The sequence below is a fragment of the Schistocerca piceifrons genome, chromosome 7, assembly GCF_021461385.2.
Source record: "Schistocerca piceifrons isolate TAMUIC-IGC-003096 chromosome 7, iqSchPice1.1, whole genome shotgun sequence".
Classification (NCBI taxonomy): domain Eukaryota; kingdom Metazoa; phylum Arthropoda; class Insecta; order Orthoptera; family Acrididae; genus Schistocerca; species Schistocerca piceifrons.
The window spans coordinates 4,566,708-4,585,974 of record NC_060144.1 but is presented as its reverse complement, the minus strand read 5'-3'; the positions used below and the strand labels follow the sequence as shown (position 1 = coordinate 4,585,974).

The 19,267-nt window shown below is 40.2% G+C and overlaps 1 protein-coding gene across 1 annotated transcript in view; it reads left to right on the top strand.

Annotated features, from left to right (window-relative positions):
- Positions 1-1,746: 1,746 nt before the first annotated feature.
- The window catches only part of LOC124805000 (mitochondrial import inner membrane translocase subunit TIM50-C-like), a 50,273-nt gene continuing 32,752 nt past the window's right edge, over positions 1,747-19,267 (top strand). Inside the window, exons 1-4 of the mRNA XM_047265397.1 lie at positions 1,747-1,925; positions 2,023-2,166; positions 6,885-6,997; positions 9,894-10,013. Coding sequence (XP_047121353.1) covers positions 1,769-1,925; positions 2,023-2,166; positions 6,885-6,997; positions 9,894-10,013 — 534 coding nt within the window. The 5' untranslated portion in view covers positions 1,747-1,768. The remainder of the gene's footprint in view (positions 1,926-2,022; positions 2,167-6,884; positions 6,998-9,893; positions 10,014-19,267) is intronic.

Genomic DNA, 19,267 nt, shown 5'->3' with positions numbered 1-19,267 from the left:
TTGTTTTGATCCACCTACCGCTTTGACATAAGACCAAAATTTCTTAGGATTTTCTGCCAAGTCAGTACTTAGAACATTACTTTCGAATTCATTGAACGCCTCTCGCATAGCCCTCCTCACACTACATTTCGCTTCGCGTAATTTTTGTTTGTCTGCAAGGCATTGACTATGTTTATGTTTGCTGTGAAGTTCCCTTTGCTTCCGCAGCAGTTTTCTAACTCGGTTGTTGTACCACGGTGGCTCTTTTCCATCTCTTACGATCTTGCTTGGCACATACTCATCTAAAACATATTGTACGATGGTTTTGAACTTTGTCCACTGATCCCCAACACTATCTGTACTTGAGACAAAACTTTTGTGTTGAGCCATCAGGTACTCTGAAATCTGCTTATTGTCACTTTTGCTAAACAGAAAAATCTTCCTACCTTTTTTAATATTTCTATTTAGGCTGAAATCATCGATGCAGTATCCGCTTTATGATCGCTGATTCCCTGTTCTGCGTTAACTGTTTCAAATAGTTTGGGTCTGTTTGTCACCAGAAGGTCTAATACGTTATCGCCACGAGTCGGTTCTATGTTTGACTGCTCAAAGTAGTTTTCAGATAAAGCACTTAAAAAAATTTCACTGGATTCTTTGTCCCTGCCACTCGTTATGAACGTTTGAGTCTCCCAGGCTATATTGGGCAAATTAAAATCTCCACCCATAACTATAACATGTTGGGGAAATCTACTCGAAATATTTTCCAAATTATCCTTCAGGTGCTCAGCCACAACTGCCGCTGAGCCAGGGGGCCTATAGAGACATCCAATTGCCATGTCTGAGCCTGTTTTAACTGTGACCTTCATCCAAATTATTTCACATTTCGGATCTCCGTCAATTTCCTTCGATACTATTGCACTTCTTATCGCTATAAACACGCCTCCCCTTTCACTGTCCAGCCTGTCTCTGCAGTATACATTCCAATGTGAGTTTAGAATTTCATTACTGTTTACATCTGGTTTCAGCCAACTTTCTGTCCCTAGTATTATGTGGGCATTGTGACCGTTTATTGATGAGAGCAGTTCTGGGACCTTTCTATAGACGCTCCTGTAGTTTACTATTAGCAGATTAATATTGTTATTCCCTGTTGCATTTTGCTTACTCCTACCTCGCCGCGTCTCAGGAGGCGTCTTGTCGGACCTAGGGATGGAATTCTCTAACCTAAAAAACCCACATGCTGTCAAAATAAAAGATTAAAAAGAGCACTAAAACCGATGTATAATAATACAGTTTAGTTAGCCATGTAATTTTAAGAAATAAAAAAATAGACCCACAGAAGATCACACTTGGTGTCGAAACATGTCTGGGTAAATATAAAAATAAACTAGTTGTGTTCGCATAAGGCTGATTTTTTTAAAAAAAAACAGTTTTTTAATCGCAAAAACGGAAGAACAAAAAGAGGAGCTTCAAACCTTAGTAAAATAAGTATTTTTTCTATAATGAGATCCTGTTTAATTTAAATAATTTATGAGTTTGCGAGAGCGTATTCGCTTTACTGTGAAATTTATGTTCTAGACCAACAGATGTCGGGCCAGCAGCAGCTTGAAATAATGTTGCTTGAACGCACCGTGTTGCGGCGATTTACTGTATACGTATTTTTGCGCAGTATATTGCGCAGATATTTCGTCGGTTTTAGTGTTACTCTGATAACTGGAACGAAATAAACAAAGCAGTAGATCTCTGGATTCAAACTTGTTGTTACAGAGATATTAGTAATCATGATACAGGCATGGCCGCGAATACGGTGAAATTTTTACGTGTCGTGCGAAATGTTGCGAATGGTTTGAAAGCTGTGTCTTCCGTACAAGTTTATACTCCATTGACGAGTAGACGCTGGACAAATGGTGACTTTAGAGTTGATACTTCTAGGTTCTACGCTTCAGAAGGTACAAGAAACCTCTGTTTACTTCGTTTAACCAGTCAACTCCATTCCTTTTTGCCGGTGGAATTTTGTGCTTACAACAAGTTTTTACTTACCTGTAGGAGTTGGAGTGGCGACGTCAGATAAAACAGAAACTGACGAAGATACGAAGAAGAGAGAAGCATCATGGAAGGCAATGAAATACGGATTTATAGCATTTGGAGTTTCGTTTGGTTTTTTGGGCTCCTATGCAATTTATGAATTAGGTAAGGTTATGAATAGTCGGTTTTGTTGCGTTAGCAGTAGTGAGTCATTTCAGTCATTTAATTTCCTCGCCATAAGATATTTCAAGGCTAATCAATGTTGTACTTGCTCGGATCATAAGTCCAGTAGGCATTGTGGCCAAGCAATGCAATATAGTGAGTGGCATGTTCATGTCAGCAGTGAAGATAGTGTGAAATACTAACTGCTCACTGTTCACACGTCAGTAATTCAGTCAAAGGCAAAATTTTCCGTCTTCAGGACTGTAGCGTAACAGGAGAAACAGTTTCGTTAGGGAAAATGTAATTCACTTCTAGACAATATAACTTGTGTTAGTATTACTTGAAAACTTTTATTTGCTTCATCCAGTGCTATTTTCCATAGACATATCGTTAAGCAAAACGTAATTGCAGGCAGTATAATTATGTATGCAATTAATATGGAGTATGATCCGCACCCCGAGAGGTGTGACTAAGGAAGCTGATACTGTTAATCCTTCACATGCAGGTAGTCTTTAGTTGACGAACATGGGTTAGCCATGCCAGCTTTTTATCAGAGCTACAAAAGTCGGTACTATCCAACAATGTCCGATGCCTTCAGTACAGAGAAAGTTGTTATTTAACATACCAAAAAAACCATTCCCTTGGGAAGATATCAGTTATATAAAAACACTAATAATGAAAAGAACATCATGCAAAACAGTTTCAATAAGCAAATTATTAAGCACATGTTACATAAGTAGTAACTATTAGGTTGCTCCTTGGTTTCATAGTCTTAAGTATATGGCTCCATGCTGCCTGTTTATTCTTCCTCATCCCCATCAGATAGCTAGTGACCTCTGTTGGACCAGTGGTCTCCCCTGTTCGGTGTGTCGATGACTTTTGCATTTTGTGTAGCTGTCAGTCTGTAGCCTTGGCTAAATATCAGCTCCAAGGAGCTTTCTGAAGGGTCACTGTTTGGACTCTTTCGTATGGATTCCAATCCTCTCCCATGAAAATGCAAGTCTTGTATCTGTCATATCGCTTTTCATTCTGTCTTCGAACTGTACGTGGGCACCCGGCACTTGGACATTCTCAGATAGTACTGATTTTTGGGACTCCTCTTTGATAAAAAGCTGATTTGGGCTGCTCTGTTTTCTCAGCTAAGGAGCTGCTGCAACCAAAAGGTTAACAATTTCCATTCCTCTCCCACACATCTGGGGATGCGGATCATACTCCTTGTTTGCTTGGGCTTTGGTCTCATCCCGACTGGACTGTGGTCATCAAGTTTACGACTCAGTAACATTTTTAGCTTTGAAATTATTAGTTCCAGTGCATCATTATATGCGGAGCTGGTCACATTCCTGACTGGTCCTGTAGACAGTCTCCTTGCCAAAGTGGGATCTTACCTCTTCATTTTTGGCAGTACCAACTGTTCCTTATTTACACAGCCACCATACGGCAATCTACTACTCATCCAACTTACTAAATTCATTTTTCATACAAGGGACATCACTCCCCTGACTGTCACCCTCAGTTGTAATGCATCTGGAGAACCTTGCCATCTACCCACTTAGAATGTGCTGTCGATATTTTCACACCCACCTCTCCTTGTTTAGTACCTAGACTTTTGATTAGGATTGACCTATTTCAACGATCTCAAGTTTTAGTTGCCCCCGTGACCTTTTGGCATCTGTTTGTATAAATTCTTCTGGAGTATCAGGTAGGGATGGTGGTTATTGCTGAAACAACTGGTTTTCGGTTATATTGGTTTTATTACATGCCGGTTTAACCTTGTTGTTAAAACCATTCAAAATAAATGTTTTCCAAAAAACCAATTTTTATTCTTGTTATTTCTGATGATAAAACATAGAATTTGAACAAAAATTGCGAAAATTTTGGTCTCTTCGTTTCAAGACAGACGGAATGAAAATATTAGGCGTATATTAAATTGGCAAATAAAAGAAAACATAGTGCATTCACTGTTCACAGCTTTTCTCGAAAAGTTATAAGTGGCTGAATACAACAAAACATTACCCATCTCCTATTGATTCCGATTTTTTGAAACTCTGCTCAAAATTATGTGGTAAACTGGGATCATACCACTATTTGGGAATTATGAAAAAAAAAAAGTTTGTTTAAAAACAAAAAATTCCACCACTGCTGCTATGGCTAATTGATATTTCGGTTTTTTATTTGGTTAGTAGTAAAAAGTAAAGAATGCCTGTTGTAACAGAGACCAAACAAATACTGAAAAATACTGATTATTCAGAAGTAGTAAAACACCGGTATCAGTTTTAACTGGTCGGTTTTTGCCAACCCTAGTATCAGGGTAGTACCATCATTTACACTGTTGACTCTGAAACCTGATATAAGATGGGATATGTTTTTACATCTCTTGCTGGTTAATAACAACACTCATTGGTGGAATATGTAGTGCTTTTATGACAGAGATGATAGCTATTAATAGAGCTCATTGTTTTCTTAAGTAGACCATCTTCAATTGCATTTTATTTTGCAGTGACCCAGTGAGCAGTCTCCTGGCTATCGATCAGTGTTACTTTTGTCACCCTGTAATATCTGCTGTTGACTGTCTTCTATCTGACCTTAGTTGTACTACCTGATGAGTTGTCCTGCTATGGGTCGCAAACCATGCGGTTATTCCTTGTAATGAACTGACTGGCCATTTGGCTAGAGGAACAGTTACTTGTTAACATTCAGTTTGATGATGCCAGATTTGGATTTGGTCCAAATAAGAGCTTTACTCAACAGGAAGTGGAACATCATCTGGTGGGCTAAAGAACTCTATGCTATCAAGGAGACCACCACTGAGACCACCACTGCAGGATGATCCTCTTTCTGTTTCTCCAGATAGGAATCCAACTTCATATGCCACCTTTGCATTGACCATACCAGACTAACCCATATTTATATCTTTTGTAATCCGCATTTTGATTGTGGAGCTTTAGAGGCATTAGTCACTTCCAGTGGGAATTCCCCTTCTGCCCCTCCACACTAAGTTTGGTTTTCCAGATTCTTTCTCTACTGTTGGCAGATGATGTATGGCATTTCCTCTGAGAAAGTGGTTTTCATTCTCAACTGTAATCTTTTAAATTGTTTTTGAGGTCTAGAGAGAGTGGTTTGGGGCTATAGTGCCTCCCACCACTTGCTGGGCTCAGGGCCGCTCGTCCCTACTTTCTCTGCCAGCTGCCTTGCCCATCCCTCTTTTATTTTGTGTTACTCTTAGGTTTGGTTACCCATTATTTTTTCTGCTGCAATGTATTATACTATTTAATAGGGCCCTTTCATTTTGTTCTCTTATGAAGACAAAGATTCTTTATCCTTGATACTAGCTGTTGATTGATAGAATGGTTGAGCAAGTTTTTACACTTTCTTTGAGAGTGCCCTCTGGATGCATCTTTAACATTTTGACCATAATGGATTGAGGATGGGATGTTTGTGGGACGCTGTTGAGTCCTGGAGGCACTCACTCGCCCCCACTGACCTGATTATTATTTCTCTCACCTTCTTTTACTATTTTTGATTATGTTTTTAACCTTTTCACTTTTACTGTTACAAACTTCCCAGTTACAAGGCATGATTTATTCCTATACTGTCTTAGCCCTTTTCTCGGTTTGGTGAGAATTGAGATGTGGGCGAGATATCTGTAGCCACAGATGAGTCCTCTGGGAGCTCTTGTCTGCTCAGTGACTGGCATACTGGCCTGACCAATACACTTTTACTTCTCTTTAAATTGTGTCCCATCTCTGGCATTGATATTGCCTTCAGTGCCTTGATTTTACCACTCCTACATACAATCACAAATTGATTTGATTTGTGGCTGATATGATTAACTCCACAGGGCATATCTCTTGACTGATAAAGACTGATGACTTCACTGTTCAATCCCATAACCCTGCCAACCAACCAACCAACCACCCAACCAATATTCACCTGGCCCTCATTTAGGTTTCCCAGTTCTCATTGATCACTTTAGTAAATGGCAAGTTGGTTGCTTCAGTAAGCTGCATGCAGTTTGCTACCCATTCCTATAGCATTCTAAGACAGTCTTGCAAGGCTAATGACTGATGGAATATGGTACCATATATTTACTTCCTACCTTTTTGAATTGCACAGGAAGATAGCATACCCTCAACACATCGTCTAGTCTTTGCAGTCCATATGGCCTCAGTCTTCCCTAGTCATCTGTAATAATGACCGTTCCACTGACAAGATTAGTTCTTAGCTTTCTTCTCAATGTACATCCTGCTCCCCTGCAGCAATTTGTGCCCCCCCCCCCCCCCCCCCACACACACACACACACATACACACCTCTTTATTCATGTGTGCAGCATGCAACCATCGCTCCGCACACCTCAGAGCATTTTTGCTTGCCTCCCTATTCCTGTCTTTCACCACTGCATTCCCACCCTCTCAATATTTCTTGCTATTACCTGCTGTATTCTTCTTTCACACTGATCACACATACTGTGTCAGACACACTTACCTCATAGAAGAGCTGCAGAATCAGGTTACTCTCCCTCCCTCCCCACCAACTTCCAGTGTGTGTGTGTGTGTGTGTGTGTGTGTGTGTGTGTGTGTGTGAGAGAGAGAGAGAGAGTGAGTGAGTGAGTATTGTTAGTGAAGCTTGTTTGCTTCCTGTAAGTTTGCGGCTTACTCAGTGTGTTGAATAAGCATACATTTTCTGTAAGTTTTGTGTGTGATTTAAAAATTCCTTTTTTCAGGGTCGCCTGAGACAGATGAGCAAGGAAATGTAGTTGAGGATGAATTTAGTAGTATGCCTCTCCCAATACAGTACCTCAGGAGGACATGGAGGCAAATGAATTATTTCAAAAAGGTAGGAATGTTATGCACACTCCATAACTTGGAACTTACAAATTTTTTGGGTAGTTTTCTTTTTTTCTTTTGCCTGTCAGTTTTCTATTCAGTGAGGGCCTGCTTTAGTCCTAAATTATTTTTTGTTTGTTTCAAACATTTAAGCAATTGTTACCTCACAACTGTTATTTTATTTTTAGACACACAATTTGTGTTTTTGATAAATTGTAAGATGATAGTTTTCTAAACTATTTTTGTGTCAGAAATATTGGTTATGATATGTGTATAAATTCTGGGCACTTGATCACTAAGTCAGCTTTTGTGCATCACTATGCTACTACCATCAAGTAAGATGAAGTTACAAAGCATACTGTCCAGTTTTGTGTGTGACTGTCATTCTTTGTTATTGTAAAGTGAATGATGAAATGCAAACAGCACAGTGAGTTATGCAATGACATGGCAGTAGTATGCATGTTAATCACGAGTCTTACATAAGATCTGCTGAATGTTTTTGTTTCATGTAAAGCATTCACAGTACCTGTAACGAGAAGGTCTCCATTGAAACTTTGTAAAGAGTTTTTCACTTCCCAGAATTAGAAAATGGTGATTATTATTGGTGCATTCTCAATTTGGAGTTAACGTTTTGGTAAGACTGCAGTGGCATTCCTCCATCCCCCCTGCTGCCCGTTCCTCCCACATGTTACTTCAATAGTAGTGCATCTGTTTAGGCACCTGTCCAGACCTGAGTTTTGTAGCATCTCCACAGGAAAGCAACAGCTGTGAAAGTATTGCCTGCAGCAGGCACATTCAGCAGCCACAATGTTTTGGTTTTGTGCATAAAGAAAATGAAAGTACAGTATATTGAGGAAAAAAAACCAACCTTTTCCTTTCCACTGGCACACAAGCTAACTTTCAGAACCAGGGAATGTGCCATCCAGAAAAAAAGACAATAGAAAAAGTAGAAAAATTTATACCAAGACCAGGATTCAAACATGGCGCTCCAGCTCACAAGGCAGATGCACTAATCACTGTGTCATCCTGGCACATTGGCTTTGCACAACTGCACGGGCTATGCCGGCATGCCTCCCTCCTCAATCCAGAATCCAATTCACAACTTAGATTGAAGAGGGAGGCATGCTAGGGCAATCCACACACATGTACAAATCCACTGTGCCAGGATGGTGCAATGGTTAACTCATCTGCCTAGTGAGCAGGAGACCCGGATTCCAATCCCAGCCTTGGTATAAATTTTCATTCTTCAGTCTGTGTATGTATACATCAATACTTGATTGATAGATATAATTTCAGGAGGCAGAGTTCCACACGGCTAGCTCTTATAGGCAGCTGTAAGAGAGTAGTGAGGCTGTGACACTGCTACAATCATCCAGAGGGCCTAGTGCTTAAAGCCAAATTAGCTCCATTGGCCTAGCTCTAATGACTGTCTTCTTGGTTGAGGGAGAATGGCCTATTTCTGAACTGTGTTATAGGGTCAGCTTTCTTCAAAAGCATTGACACGGTTGTGTATGATTGATGCAGCTGGAACTCAGGCCAGTTTGGCAGTTTGCGCTTACAAGCAGTTAGGAACCACTACGTTTCCTCCGCTCTATGATGAAAAAATACAGGTGTAGCATCTGCACTCCATTTTCAACTTGCATAAATGTGAACACAGCCCATATTTACATTAACAGAATCCAAAAATATATTGGCTACAATGAACTCTTTGTTATTATTGAATAGTGCGTTGTGGATTTTTGGATCACTGCCCCAGACACATGGTTTCTCTTTTTTGTTATTGAAGAGTGTGTTGTGGATTTTTTGATCACAGATCCAGACAAATGGTTTGGGTCGGTTGTCATTCTCACTCTCACCAAAGTTGTTCTGGCTGCCTGCTATAGCCTGTAACCACCTGAAAATGTTGAGCATATTGCGGGAGGAAATGTTACGGTATTCATACAGACCCTAGAGCCAAATGTTCAGCAATTCTCCTAGAGAGCACAAAGTGTCACAGATGTTGATGTTCATTCCAGATTTAGACAAACATTAATTGATTAACATGGTGTGCATGCACTCACACTATATGTTGAGTGTAGGAATTCATATTTGACATTGGTTTAAATATATGATCTTAATGACTCACAAGCAAGATGTTTTAGACTCTCTCGTCATCTTTCATATACATAAAACGGTGGAGAAGTAGAATCTAGAGGGAGGAAATGATTGTAATAACTGTACTGGACACTCAGTTAACATATATGGCAAAATGTGTGGTCTCTCTTTACGAGTTATGGCTAGGGTGATGAGGGAAAGACTGTTTGTGCTCATAGTATTTTTGCATTTCTTTCCTAACAATGGATGGAAATCCAGCCATCCTAGGCAGCCTTTAAGTAAGGCACTGCTTCATAACATGAAATTTTCTGCTTAAACAAGATTATCAGTTTGTTATTTTTGGAACCTGGTTTCTATTTTAAGTGAAGATTAAATAAATACGATGTACATTTCAAAGCTTCATTGTCTCTGATCTCATTCCTCTATTAATAAACAGAATGGGCCAAGAGACACATTTAATGACTTACTCATTTTTTCCTGTTTTAGTTCCCAGTTAGCTTATGTTTAATTCTTGTAATTATTTTTAACTGTTTGCCTTTTAATTCTTCAAATAGTAAAAACACCAAATTTACACTGGATGTGCAATAATCTCATATTTTAGAACTTACCACTGTTATTTTCGACACACATATTTTCCCCCGTCACTTTTATGTTTTTATTGCTCACTGGTTCCAATTGCCAGACTAAGCACTTACATTTTCCTGTAGATTACAGCAATTTTTGGGGGTAAGTGCAGTCATGTGGTTTCTTTTTATTATTCTTCATGTATGAAACAAAAAATACATTGTGTGCTTATAAAGATATTCTTTCAGCTGATAAGGGAGCCATCTCGAGAAAAACTTCTTCCGGATCCCCTGACATATCCCTACCAGCAACCTCCATACACGCTTGTTTTGGAAATGAAGGATGTACTAGTTCATCCTGATTGGACAGTAAGTATTACATAATTTCTCTGACATTTTGAATTCTTTTGTGGCTTACTAGTTGTGGGTCTAAGATTTTTGTTGGCTGAGGGTACCACAAAAGCTTACATGTACCCTTAGTTGCAGCACTGTGATATTAGAGTGACTGTTGTAAACACAAAGTAAACCAGGAAGAGTTGTTTGGTTTATTTAATGTCAAATGTAACCACTAATATTTGAAAGTGTGTTCTCTGTTCCCTTTCCTAATTCATATTCGTATATCAAACAATGGAAAATCTTGGACTGAATACTGAATAACAATATGAGCTACAGTAGACACTGCTGTTCACTGTGCCCACTTCCTGCCGCCTTACACACACACACACACACACACACACACACACACACACACACACACACAAACACACGTTTTTTTTTTTTTTTTCCCCACTGAGGCCCGACTGAAGGAAGTAACAATCTCATCTGGGGTGGATAATGGGGGATACAGAAAAGGCATTGGGCAGAGAAAGGAAAGGATACCATGTTAGGGGTGTGGGAGATGCAGTACTGCTGCTTGCGGAGTGTACAGGGTTGTGATAGAGACAGATTGGTGGCCTGTTAGTTACAGCATTGGGAGGCTATGCTATTGAGAGAAAAAAAAGGAGAGGAGAGAAGAGAAAGGGAAAGGACTATGCAGCTGTGCTTGGGGGAGTAGAAGGCATGTGTGAGATTAGAGCAGTAGCAGGGAAGAAGGTAGAAATAAGTATAGGACAGGGACTAGGGAAGGTTGAAACCAGGACCATAATGAGAATGAAGGATGTGTTGCAGGGAGTGTTTCCATTTGCCCAATTAAGAAAAATTATTGTTGGTGTCAAGAATTTAAAGGGCAGAGTTGTGGAGCAGTCGTTGAAGTCAAGCATGCTGTTGCGCGGCGTGCTCATCAACTACATGGTCCAGTGGTCTCTGGGATGCATTTTGGTGGTGGCCATTCATCTGGGCAGACAGCTTGTTAGTGGTCATGCCCACGTGGAATTCCACATAGTGGTTGCAGCTAAGTTGGTAGACTGCATGACTATATTCAACTGTGGTCCTGCCTTTCATGGGATAGGAAATGACTGTGACAAGATGAGAGTAGGTGGTAATGGGAGAATGTATGAGACAGGTCTTAAAGCTAGGTCTGCTGCAGGGGTAAGAGCCATGCAACAATGGCAACAGAGTAGGAGGAGGTTGGACAGTGGTATTGCATAGGCTGGGTGGGTGGTAGGATGGTAATGTAGGAGGATAGTTGGGGTGATATTTCTGATTTCTAGGCATGACAAAAGGTAGTTGAAGCCCTGGTAGAGAAACTGATTCAGTTTCTACAATCCTGGATCAGATTGAGTCATGAAGGGCCAAACAGTTGCCCCTCCCCTCCCCCTCCCCACCCTTTTACATATGGACTAACCACAAAGGAGTGCACTCTTCATGGCTCAGTATCAACCAGGACAGGAGCAGCTGAATCACGTTCAACTCTTCTGTACAGCCACTAACCACCACACTTGAGGTCGCTACTCACCCATGTTGGGACTCAGTTCCTGGAGACAACAGTGGTCTTGTGTGTGTGAGTGTAAATGGCTACAGAAAACTACTACTTTTGTAACAATGTGAAATTTGCAGGGTTTAAGCACAAAGAAGTCTTCCATGAACTAGGCCTGTTGAAGATAAATGTGTGTGTGTTCTCAGTGAAAGGTGAAGCAGAAGGGAATCAAAAATATAGCAGATTAGTCATTTTTACAGTGGCAGTAATGAGGAGGAAAGGCTGGCTGTCCATAAGGAGTGTAGAGGAGATATCATGTACAGGGAGGAAATTAATGTGAGAATTATGACTGTGAAAATCTCAAGATATGCCCATGGAATTATCTTTGTTGGAGTTTATGCACATACAGATGATACTGACAGTAAAGCCAAAGGTACGTTTCATGAAAAAAGGGTGTTAGAAAGCATAAGCACCTACAAAGAAAAAATTTTAATGGAAAAGTAGGAGTGGCTACCAATAGTGGAGTAGTGGAAGATTTGGAGATGACACAGTAAATGACAGTGGAGAAAGATTAGTTGACACATGTGAGACATTGTCCTTGAAGATTTAAAATGGTTTCTTTCCTCACCAAGAGATCCATATGTATCCATGGGAGGATCCTTCCATAAATATCAGGTGAATAATAGACTATATTCTTCTTCATCACAGCACTGCACTATATTTTTCATCATCACTGCACTGCACTGAACAGATATTTGAATGTTGTGCATGGGCAGTTGAATTTAGTGAAACTAAACTTCTAATTGTTGTTGTTTATAGGCCCACTAACTCTGACTTCAGAGCATTTCTGTTTGAGCTAGAGAGGGTTCTTGGTTCACTTTATAGGAAGTACCAGAAATTAGTTATATGTGGTGACTTCAGTATTAATTTCGTATATGATTGTGCAAGAAAAAGCATGTTGGTAGATCCCCTAAACTTAATGATCTGATGCAGACTGTGTCTTTTCCAACTAGAGTGCAGGGGAACAGTAGCATAGGCATAGACAAAAGTTTTATTCACTCTTCATTACTAGATGGCCATTCTGTTAGTAAAGGGGCTAATGGCCTTTCTACGTCTACATGGATACTCTGTAAATCGCATTTTAGTGCCTGCAGAGGGTTCATCGAACCACCTTCACAATTCTCTATTATTTCAATCTCATCTCGTATAGTGCGCACGAAAGATTGAACACCTATATCTTTCCTTACGAGCTCTGATTTCCCTTATTTTATTGTGGTGATCGTTCCTCCCTATGTAGGTCGATGTCAACAATATATTTTCGCATTCAGAGGAGAAAGTTGGTGACTGGAATTTCGTAAGAAGATTCCGTCGCAACGAAAAACGCCTCCATTTTAAATGATGTCCAGCCTAAATCCTGTATCCTTTCTGTGACACTCTTTCCCATATTTCGTGATAATACAAAACATGCTGCCTTTTTTTGAACTTTTTCGATGTACTCCGTCAGTCCTATCTGGTAAAGATCCCACACTGCATAGCAGTATTCTAAAAGAGGAAGGACAAGCATAGCGTATGCAGTCTCCTTCGTAGGTCTGTTACATTTTCTAAGTGCCCTGCCAATAAAATGCAGTCTTTCATTAGCCTTCCCCACAACAATTTCTGTGTGTTCCTTCCAATTTAAGTTGTTCGTAATTGTAATACTTAGGTATTTAATTGAATTTACACTTTTAGATTAGACTGATTTATTGTGTAACTGAAGTTTAATGAGTTCCTTTTAGCACTCATGTGGAGGGCAACACAATTTTCGTTATTTAGGGTCAACTGCCACTTTTCGCCCCATTCAGATGCTGTTGTTGTTGTTGTTGTTGTTGTTGTTGTGGTCTTCAGTCCTGAGACTGGTTTGATGCAGCTCTCCATGCTACTCTATCCTGTGCAAGCTTCTTCATCTCCCAGTACCTACTGCAACCTACATCCTTCTGAATCTGCTTAGTGTATTCATCTCTTGGTCTCCCTCTACAATTTTTGCCCTCCACACTGCCCTCCAATGCTAAATTTGTGATCCCTTGATGCCTCAAAACATGTCCTACCAACCGATCCCTTCTTCTATTCAAGTTGTGCCACAAACTTCTCTTCTCCCCAATCCTATTCAATACCTCCTCATTAGTTACGTGATCTACCCACCTTATCTTCAGCATTCTTCTGTAGCACCACATTTCGAAAGCTTCTATTCTCTTCTTGTCCAAACTATTGATCATCCATGTTTCACTTCCATACATGGCTGCATTCCATAGAAACACTTTCAGAAATGACTTCCTAACACTTAAATCTATACTCGATGTTAACAAATTTCTCTTCTTCAGAAACGATTTCCTTGCCATTGCCAGTCTACATTTTATATCCTCTCTACTTCGACCATCATCAGTTATTTTACTCCCTAAATAGCAAAACTCCTTTACTACTTTAAGTGTCTCATTTCCTGATTTAATTCCCTCAGCATCACCAGACTTAATTCGACTACATTCCATTATCCTCGTTTTGCTTTTGTCGATGTTCATCTTATATCCTCCTTTCAAGACACTGTCCATTCCGTTCAACTGCTCTTCCAAGTCCTTTGCTGTCTCTGACAGAATTACAATGTCATCGGCGAACCTCAAAGTTTTTACTTCTTCTCCATGAATTTTAATACCTACTCCGAATTTTTCTTTTGTTTCCTTTACTGCTTGCTCAATATACAGATTGAATAACATCGGGGAGAGGATACAACCCTGTCTCACTCCTTTCCCAACCACTGCTTCCCTTTCATGCCCCTCGACTCTTATAACTGCCATCTGGTTTCTGTACAAATTGTAAATAGCCTTTCGCTCCCTGTATTTTACCCCTGCCACCTTCAGAATTTGAAAGAGAGTATTCCAGTCAACATTGTCAAAATCTTTCTCTAAGTCTACAAATGCTAGAAACGTAGGTTTGCCTTTTCTTAATCTTTCTTCTAAGATAAGTCGTAAGGTTAGTATTGCCTCACGTGTTCCAACATTTCTACGGAATCCAAACTGATCTTCCCTAAGGTCCGCTTCTACCAGTTTTTCCATTCGTCTGTAAAGAATTCGCGTTAGTATTTTGCAGCCATGACTTATTAAACTGATAGTTCGGTAATTTTCACATCTGTCAACACCTGCTTTCTTGGGGATTGGAATTATTATATTCTTCTTGAAGTCTGAGGGTATTTCGCCTGTCTCATACATCTTGCTCACCAGATGGTAGAATTTTGTCATGACTGGCTCTCCCAAGGCCATCGGTAGTTCTAATGGAATGTTGTCTACTCCCGGGGCCTTGTTTCGACTTAGGTCTTTCAGTGCTCTGTCAAACTCGTCACGCAATATCTTATCTCCCATTTCGTCTTCATCTACATCCTCTTCCATTTCCATAATATTGTCCTCAAGTACATCGCCCTTGTATAAACCCTCTATATACTCCTTCCACCTTTCTGCCTTCCCTTCTTTGCTTAGAACTGGGTTGCCATCTGAGCTCTTGATATTCATACAAGTGGTTCTCTTCTCTCCAAAGGTCTCTTTAATTTTCCTGTAGGCAGTATCCATCTTACCCCTTGTGAGACAAGCCTCTACATCTTTACATTTGTCCTCTAGCCATCCCTGCTTAGCCATTTTGCACTTCCTGTCGATCTCATTTTTGAGACGTTTGTATTCCTTTTTGCTTGCTTCATTCACTGCATTTTTATATTTTCTCCTTTCATCAATTAAATTCAATATTTCTTCTGTTACCCAAGGATTTCTATTAGCCCTCGTCTTTTTACCGACTTGATCGTCTGCTGCCTTCACTACTTCATCCCTCAGAGCTACCCATTCTTCTTCTACTGTATTTCTTTCCCCCATTCCTGTCAATTGTTCCCTTATGTTCTCCCTGAAACTCTCTACAACCTCTGGTTCTTTCAGTTTATCGAGGTCCCATCTCCTTAAATTCCCACCTTTTTGCAGTTTCTTCAGTTTCAATCTGCAGTTCATAACCAGTAGATTGTAGTCAGAATCCACATCTGCCCCTGGAAATGTCTTACAGTTTAAAACCTGGTTCCTAAATCTCTGTCTTACCATTATATAATCTATCTGATACCTTTTAGTATCTCCAGGATTCTTCCAGGTATACAACCTTCTTTCATGATTCTTGAACCAAGTGTTAGCTATGATAAAGTTATGCTCTGTGCAAAATTCTACAAGGCGGCTTCCTCTTTCATTTCTTCCCCCCAATCCATATTCACCTACTATGTTTCCTTCTCTCCCTTTTCCTACTGACGAATTCCAGTCACCCGTGACTATTAAATTTTCGTCTCCATTCACTACCTGAATAATTTCTTTTATCTCGTCATACATTTCATCAATTTCATCATCATCTGCAGAGCTAGTTGGCATATAAACTTGTACTACTGTAGTAGGTTTGGGCTTTGTGTCTATCTTGGCCACAATAATGCGTTCACTATGCTGTTTGTAGTAGCTAACCCGCACTCCTATTTTTTTTATTCATTATTAAACCTACTCCTGCATTGCCCCTATTTGATTTTGTATTTATAACCCTATAATCACCTGACCAAAAGTCTTGCTCCTCCTGCCACCGAATTTCACTAATTCCCACTATATCTAACTTTAACCTATCCATTTCGCTTTTTAAATTTTCTAACCTACCTGCCCGATTAAGGGATCTGACATTCCACGCTCCGATCCGTAGAACGCCAGTTTTCTTTCTCCTGATAACGACGTCCTCTTGAGTTCAGATATCTTTCTTAAATCGTTTTGCAGTTTGTTTTGATCTTCTGATGACTTCATTAGTCAATAAACTACAGCATCATCTGCGAACAACCGAAGACTGCTGCTCAGATTGTCTCCCAAATTGTTTTTATAGATAAGGAACAGCAAAGGGCCTCTAACACTACCTTGGGGAACGCCAGAAATCACTTCTGTTTTACTCGATGACTTTCTGTCAATTACTACAAACTGTGACCCCTCTGACAGGAAATCACAAATCCAGTCACATAACTGAGACGACATTCTACATCTACATTTATACTCCAGAAGCCACACAACGGTGTATGGTGGAGGGCACTTTACGTGCCACTGTCATTACCTCCCTTTTCTGTTCCAGTTGCATATGGTTCGCAGGAAGAACGACTGCCGGAAAGTCTCCGTGCGTGCTCAAATCTCTCTAATTTTACATTCGTGATCTCCTCAGGAGGTATAATTAGGAGGAAGCAATATATTCATTACCTCATCCAGAAATGCACCCTCTCAAAACCTGGACAGCAAGCTGCTTCCATAAGCAGGCAATTGCACTATGAGCCGCTTGTGTGGTACAGTGTCAAAAGCCTTCCAGATATCCAGAAATACAGAATCGATCTGAGATCCCTTGTCAATAGCACTCAACGCTTCATGTAACTAAAGAGCAAGTTGTGTTTCACAGGAACGATGTTTTCTAAACCCATGTTGACCGTGTGTCAATAGACAGTTTTCTTCGAGGTAATTCATAATGTTCGAACACACTATATGTTCCAAAGTCCTGCTGCAGATCGACATTAACGATATGGGTCTGTAATTTAGTGGATTACTCCTACTACCTTTATTGAATATTGGTGTGACCTGTGCAACTTTTCAGTCTTTGGGTACGGATCTTTCATCGAGCGAATGGTTGTATATGATTGTTAAGTATGGAGCTAAAGTATCAACATACTGCGAAAGGAACCTAATTGGTATACAGTTGGGAGCAGAAGACTTGCTTTTTATTAAGCGATTTAAGTTGCTTCACTACTACGAGGATATTTACTTATTCATGTTGGCAGCTGTCCTCGAATCGAATTGTGGAATATTTACTTCATCTTCTATTGTGAAGGCATTTCAGAAGGCTGTGTTTAGTAATTCTGCTTTATCAGCACTGTCTTCTATAATATCTCTATTGCTATTGCACAGAGAAGGCATTGATTGTTTCTTGCCACTAACATTCTTCACATACAACCAGATTCTCTCTGGATTTTCTGCCAGGTTTCGAGACAAAGTTTCATTATGGAAACTGTTATAAGCATCTCGCATTGAAGTCTGCGCTAAATTTCAAGCTTCTGTAAAAGATTGCCAATCTTGGAGATTTTGTGTATGTTTAAATTTGGCATGTTTGTTTCATTGTTTCTGCAACAGTGATCTAACCTGTTTTGTGTACCAAGGAGGATCAGCTCCTCCGTTTGTTAATTTACTTGGTATAAATCTCTCAATTGATGCCGATACTATTTCTTTGAATTTAAGCCACATCCGGTCCAGACTTATATTATTAATGTGGAATGAGTGGAGATCGTCTCTCAGGAAGGCGTCAAGTGAACTTCTATGTGCTTTTTTGAATAGGTATATTTTTCGCTTATTTTTCGAGGATTTGGGGATTACAATATTCAGTATCGCTACGACAACCCTGTGTTTACTAATCCCTTAATCGGTTTTGATGCTCATTATTAACTCAGGATTATTTGTTGCTAAGAGGTCAAGTGTGTTTTCACAACTGTTTACGATTCGCTTGGGCTCATGAACTAACTGCTTGAAATAATTTTCAGAGAATGCGTTTAGCATGATTTTGAATGATATTTTATGCGTACCTCTGGAATTGAACATGTATTTTCGCCAACATATCGAGGGTAAATTAAGGTCACCACCAACTATAATAGTATGAGTTGTGTACGTGTTTGAAATCAAACTCAAGTTTTCTTTGAACCTTTCAGCAACTGTATAATCTGAATTGGGAGGTCAGTAAAAGGATCCAATTATTATTTTATTCCGATTGCCAACAATGACCTCTGCCCATACTAACTCACTGGAAGTATCTACTTCAATTTTCCGACAAGTTAAACTACTTCTGACAGCAACAAACATACCACCGCCAACCGTGTTTAGCCTATCCTTTTGAAACACCGTTAGGTTCTTCGCAAGAATTTTGGCTGAGCTTTTATCCGGCTTTAGCCAGCTTTCAGTGCCTATAATGATTTGAGCATCAGTGCTTTCTATTAGCACTTGGAGCCCTGGTATTTCCCAACACAGCTATGACAATTTACAACTGTTATACCAATGGTTCCTTTATCTATGTTCTTCCTGTGTTCCTGCACCCTTTGTGACTGACGCCCTTCTTGTGTTTTTCTGAGATCCTATAACCTAAAAAACTGCCCAGTTCACACCACACAGCCCCTGCTACCCATGTAGCCACCTCCTGCGTATAGTGGACACTTGAACTATTCAGCGGAACCTGAAACCCAACCACTCTTTGACGCAAATTGAGGAATCTGCAGCCTACACGGTCATAGAACCGTCTGAGCCTCTGATTCAGACTCTCCACTCAGCTCTGTACCAGAGGTCCGCAATCGGTCATGTCGACTATGCTGCAAATGGTCAGCTCTGTTTCATCTTGCAAGCAAGACTGGCAGCCTTTACCACTTCTGTTAGCTGCTCAAAACCAGAGAGAGTCTTTTCTGATCCAAAGTGGCACACATCATTGGTACTGACGTGAGCAACCACCTACAGTTGGCTGCACCCTGTGCTCTTCATGGCATTCGGGAGGGCTCCACCCGGTATGCACACGGAGTGCACATTGGTTTTCTTACCCTTCTTGTCAACCAAGTCCCTAAGGGGCCCCATAATGTGCGTAATGTTGAAGCTTCCAACTACCAATAAGCCCACCCTCTGTGATTGCCCGGATCTTGCAGGCTGAGTGGTTTTCTCTGAAACAAGGCAGGTGACAGCATCTG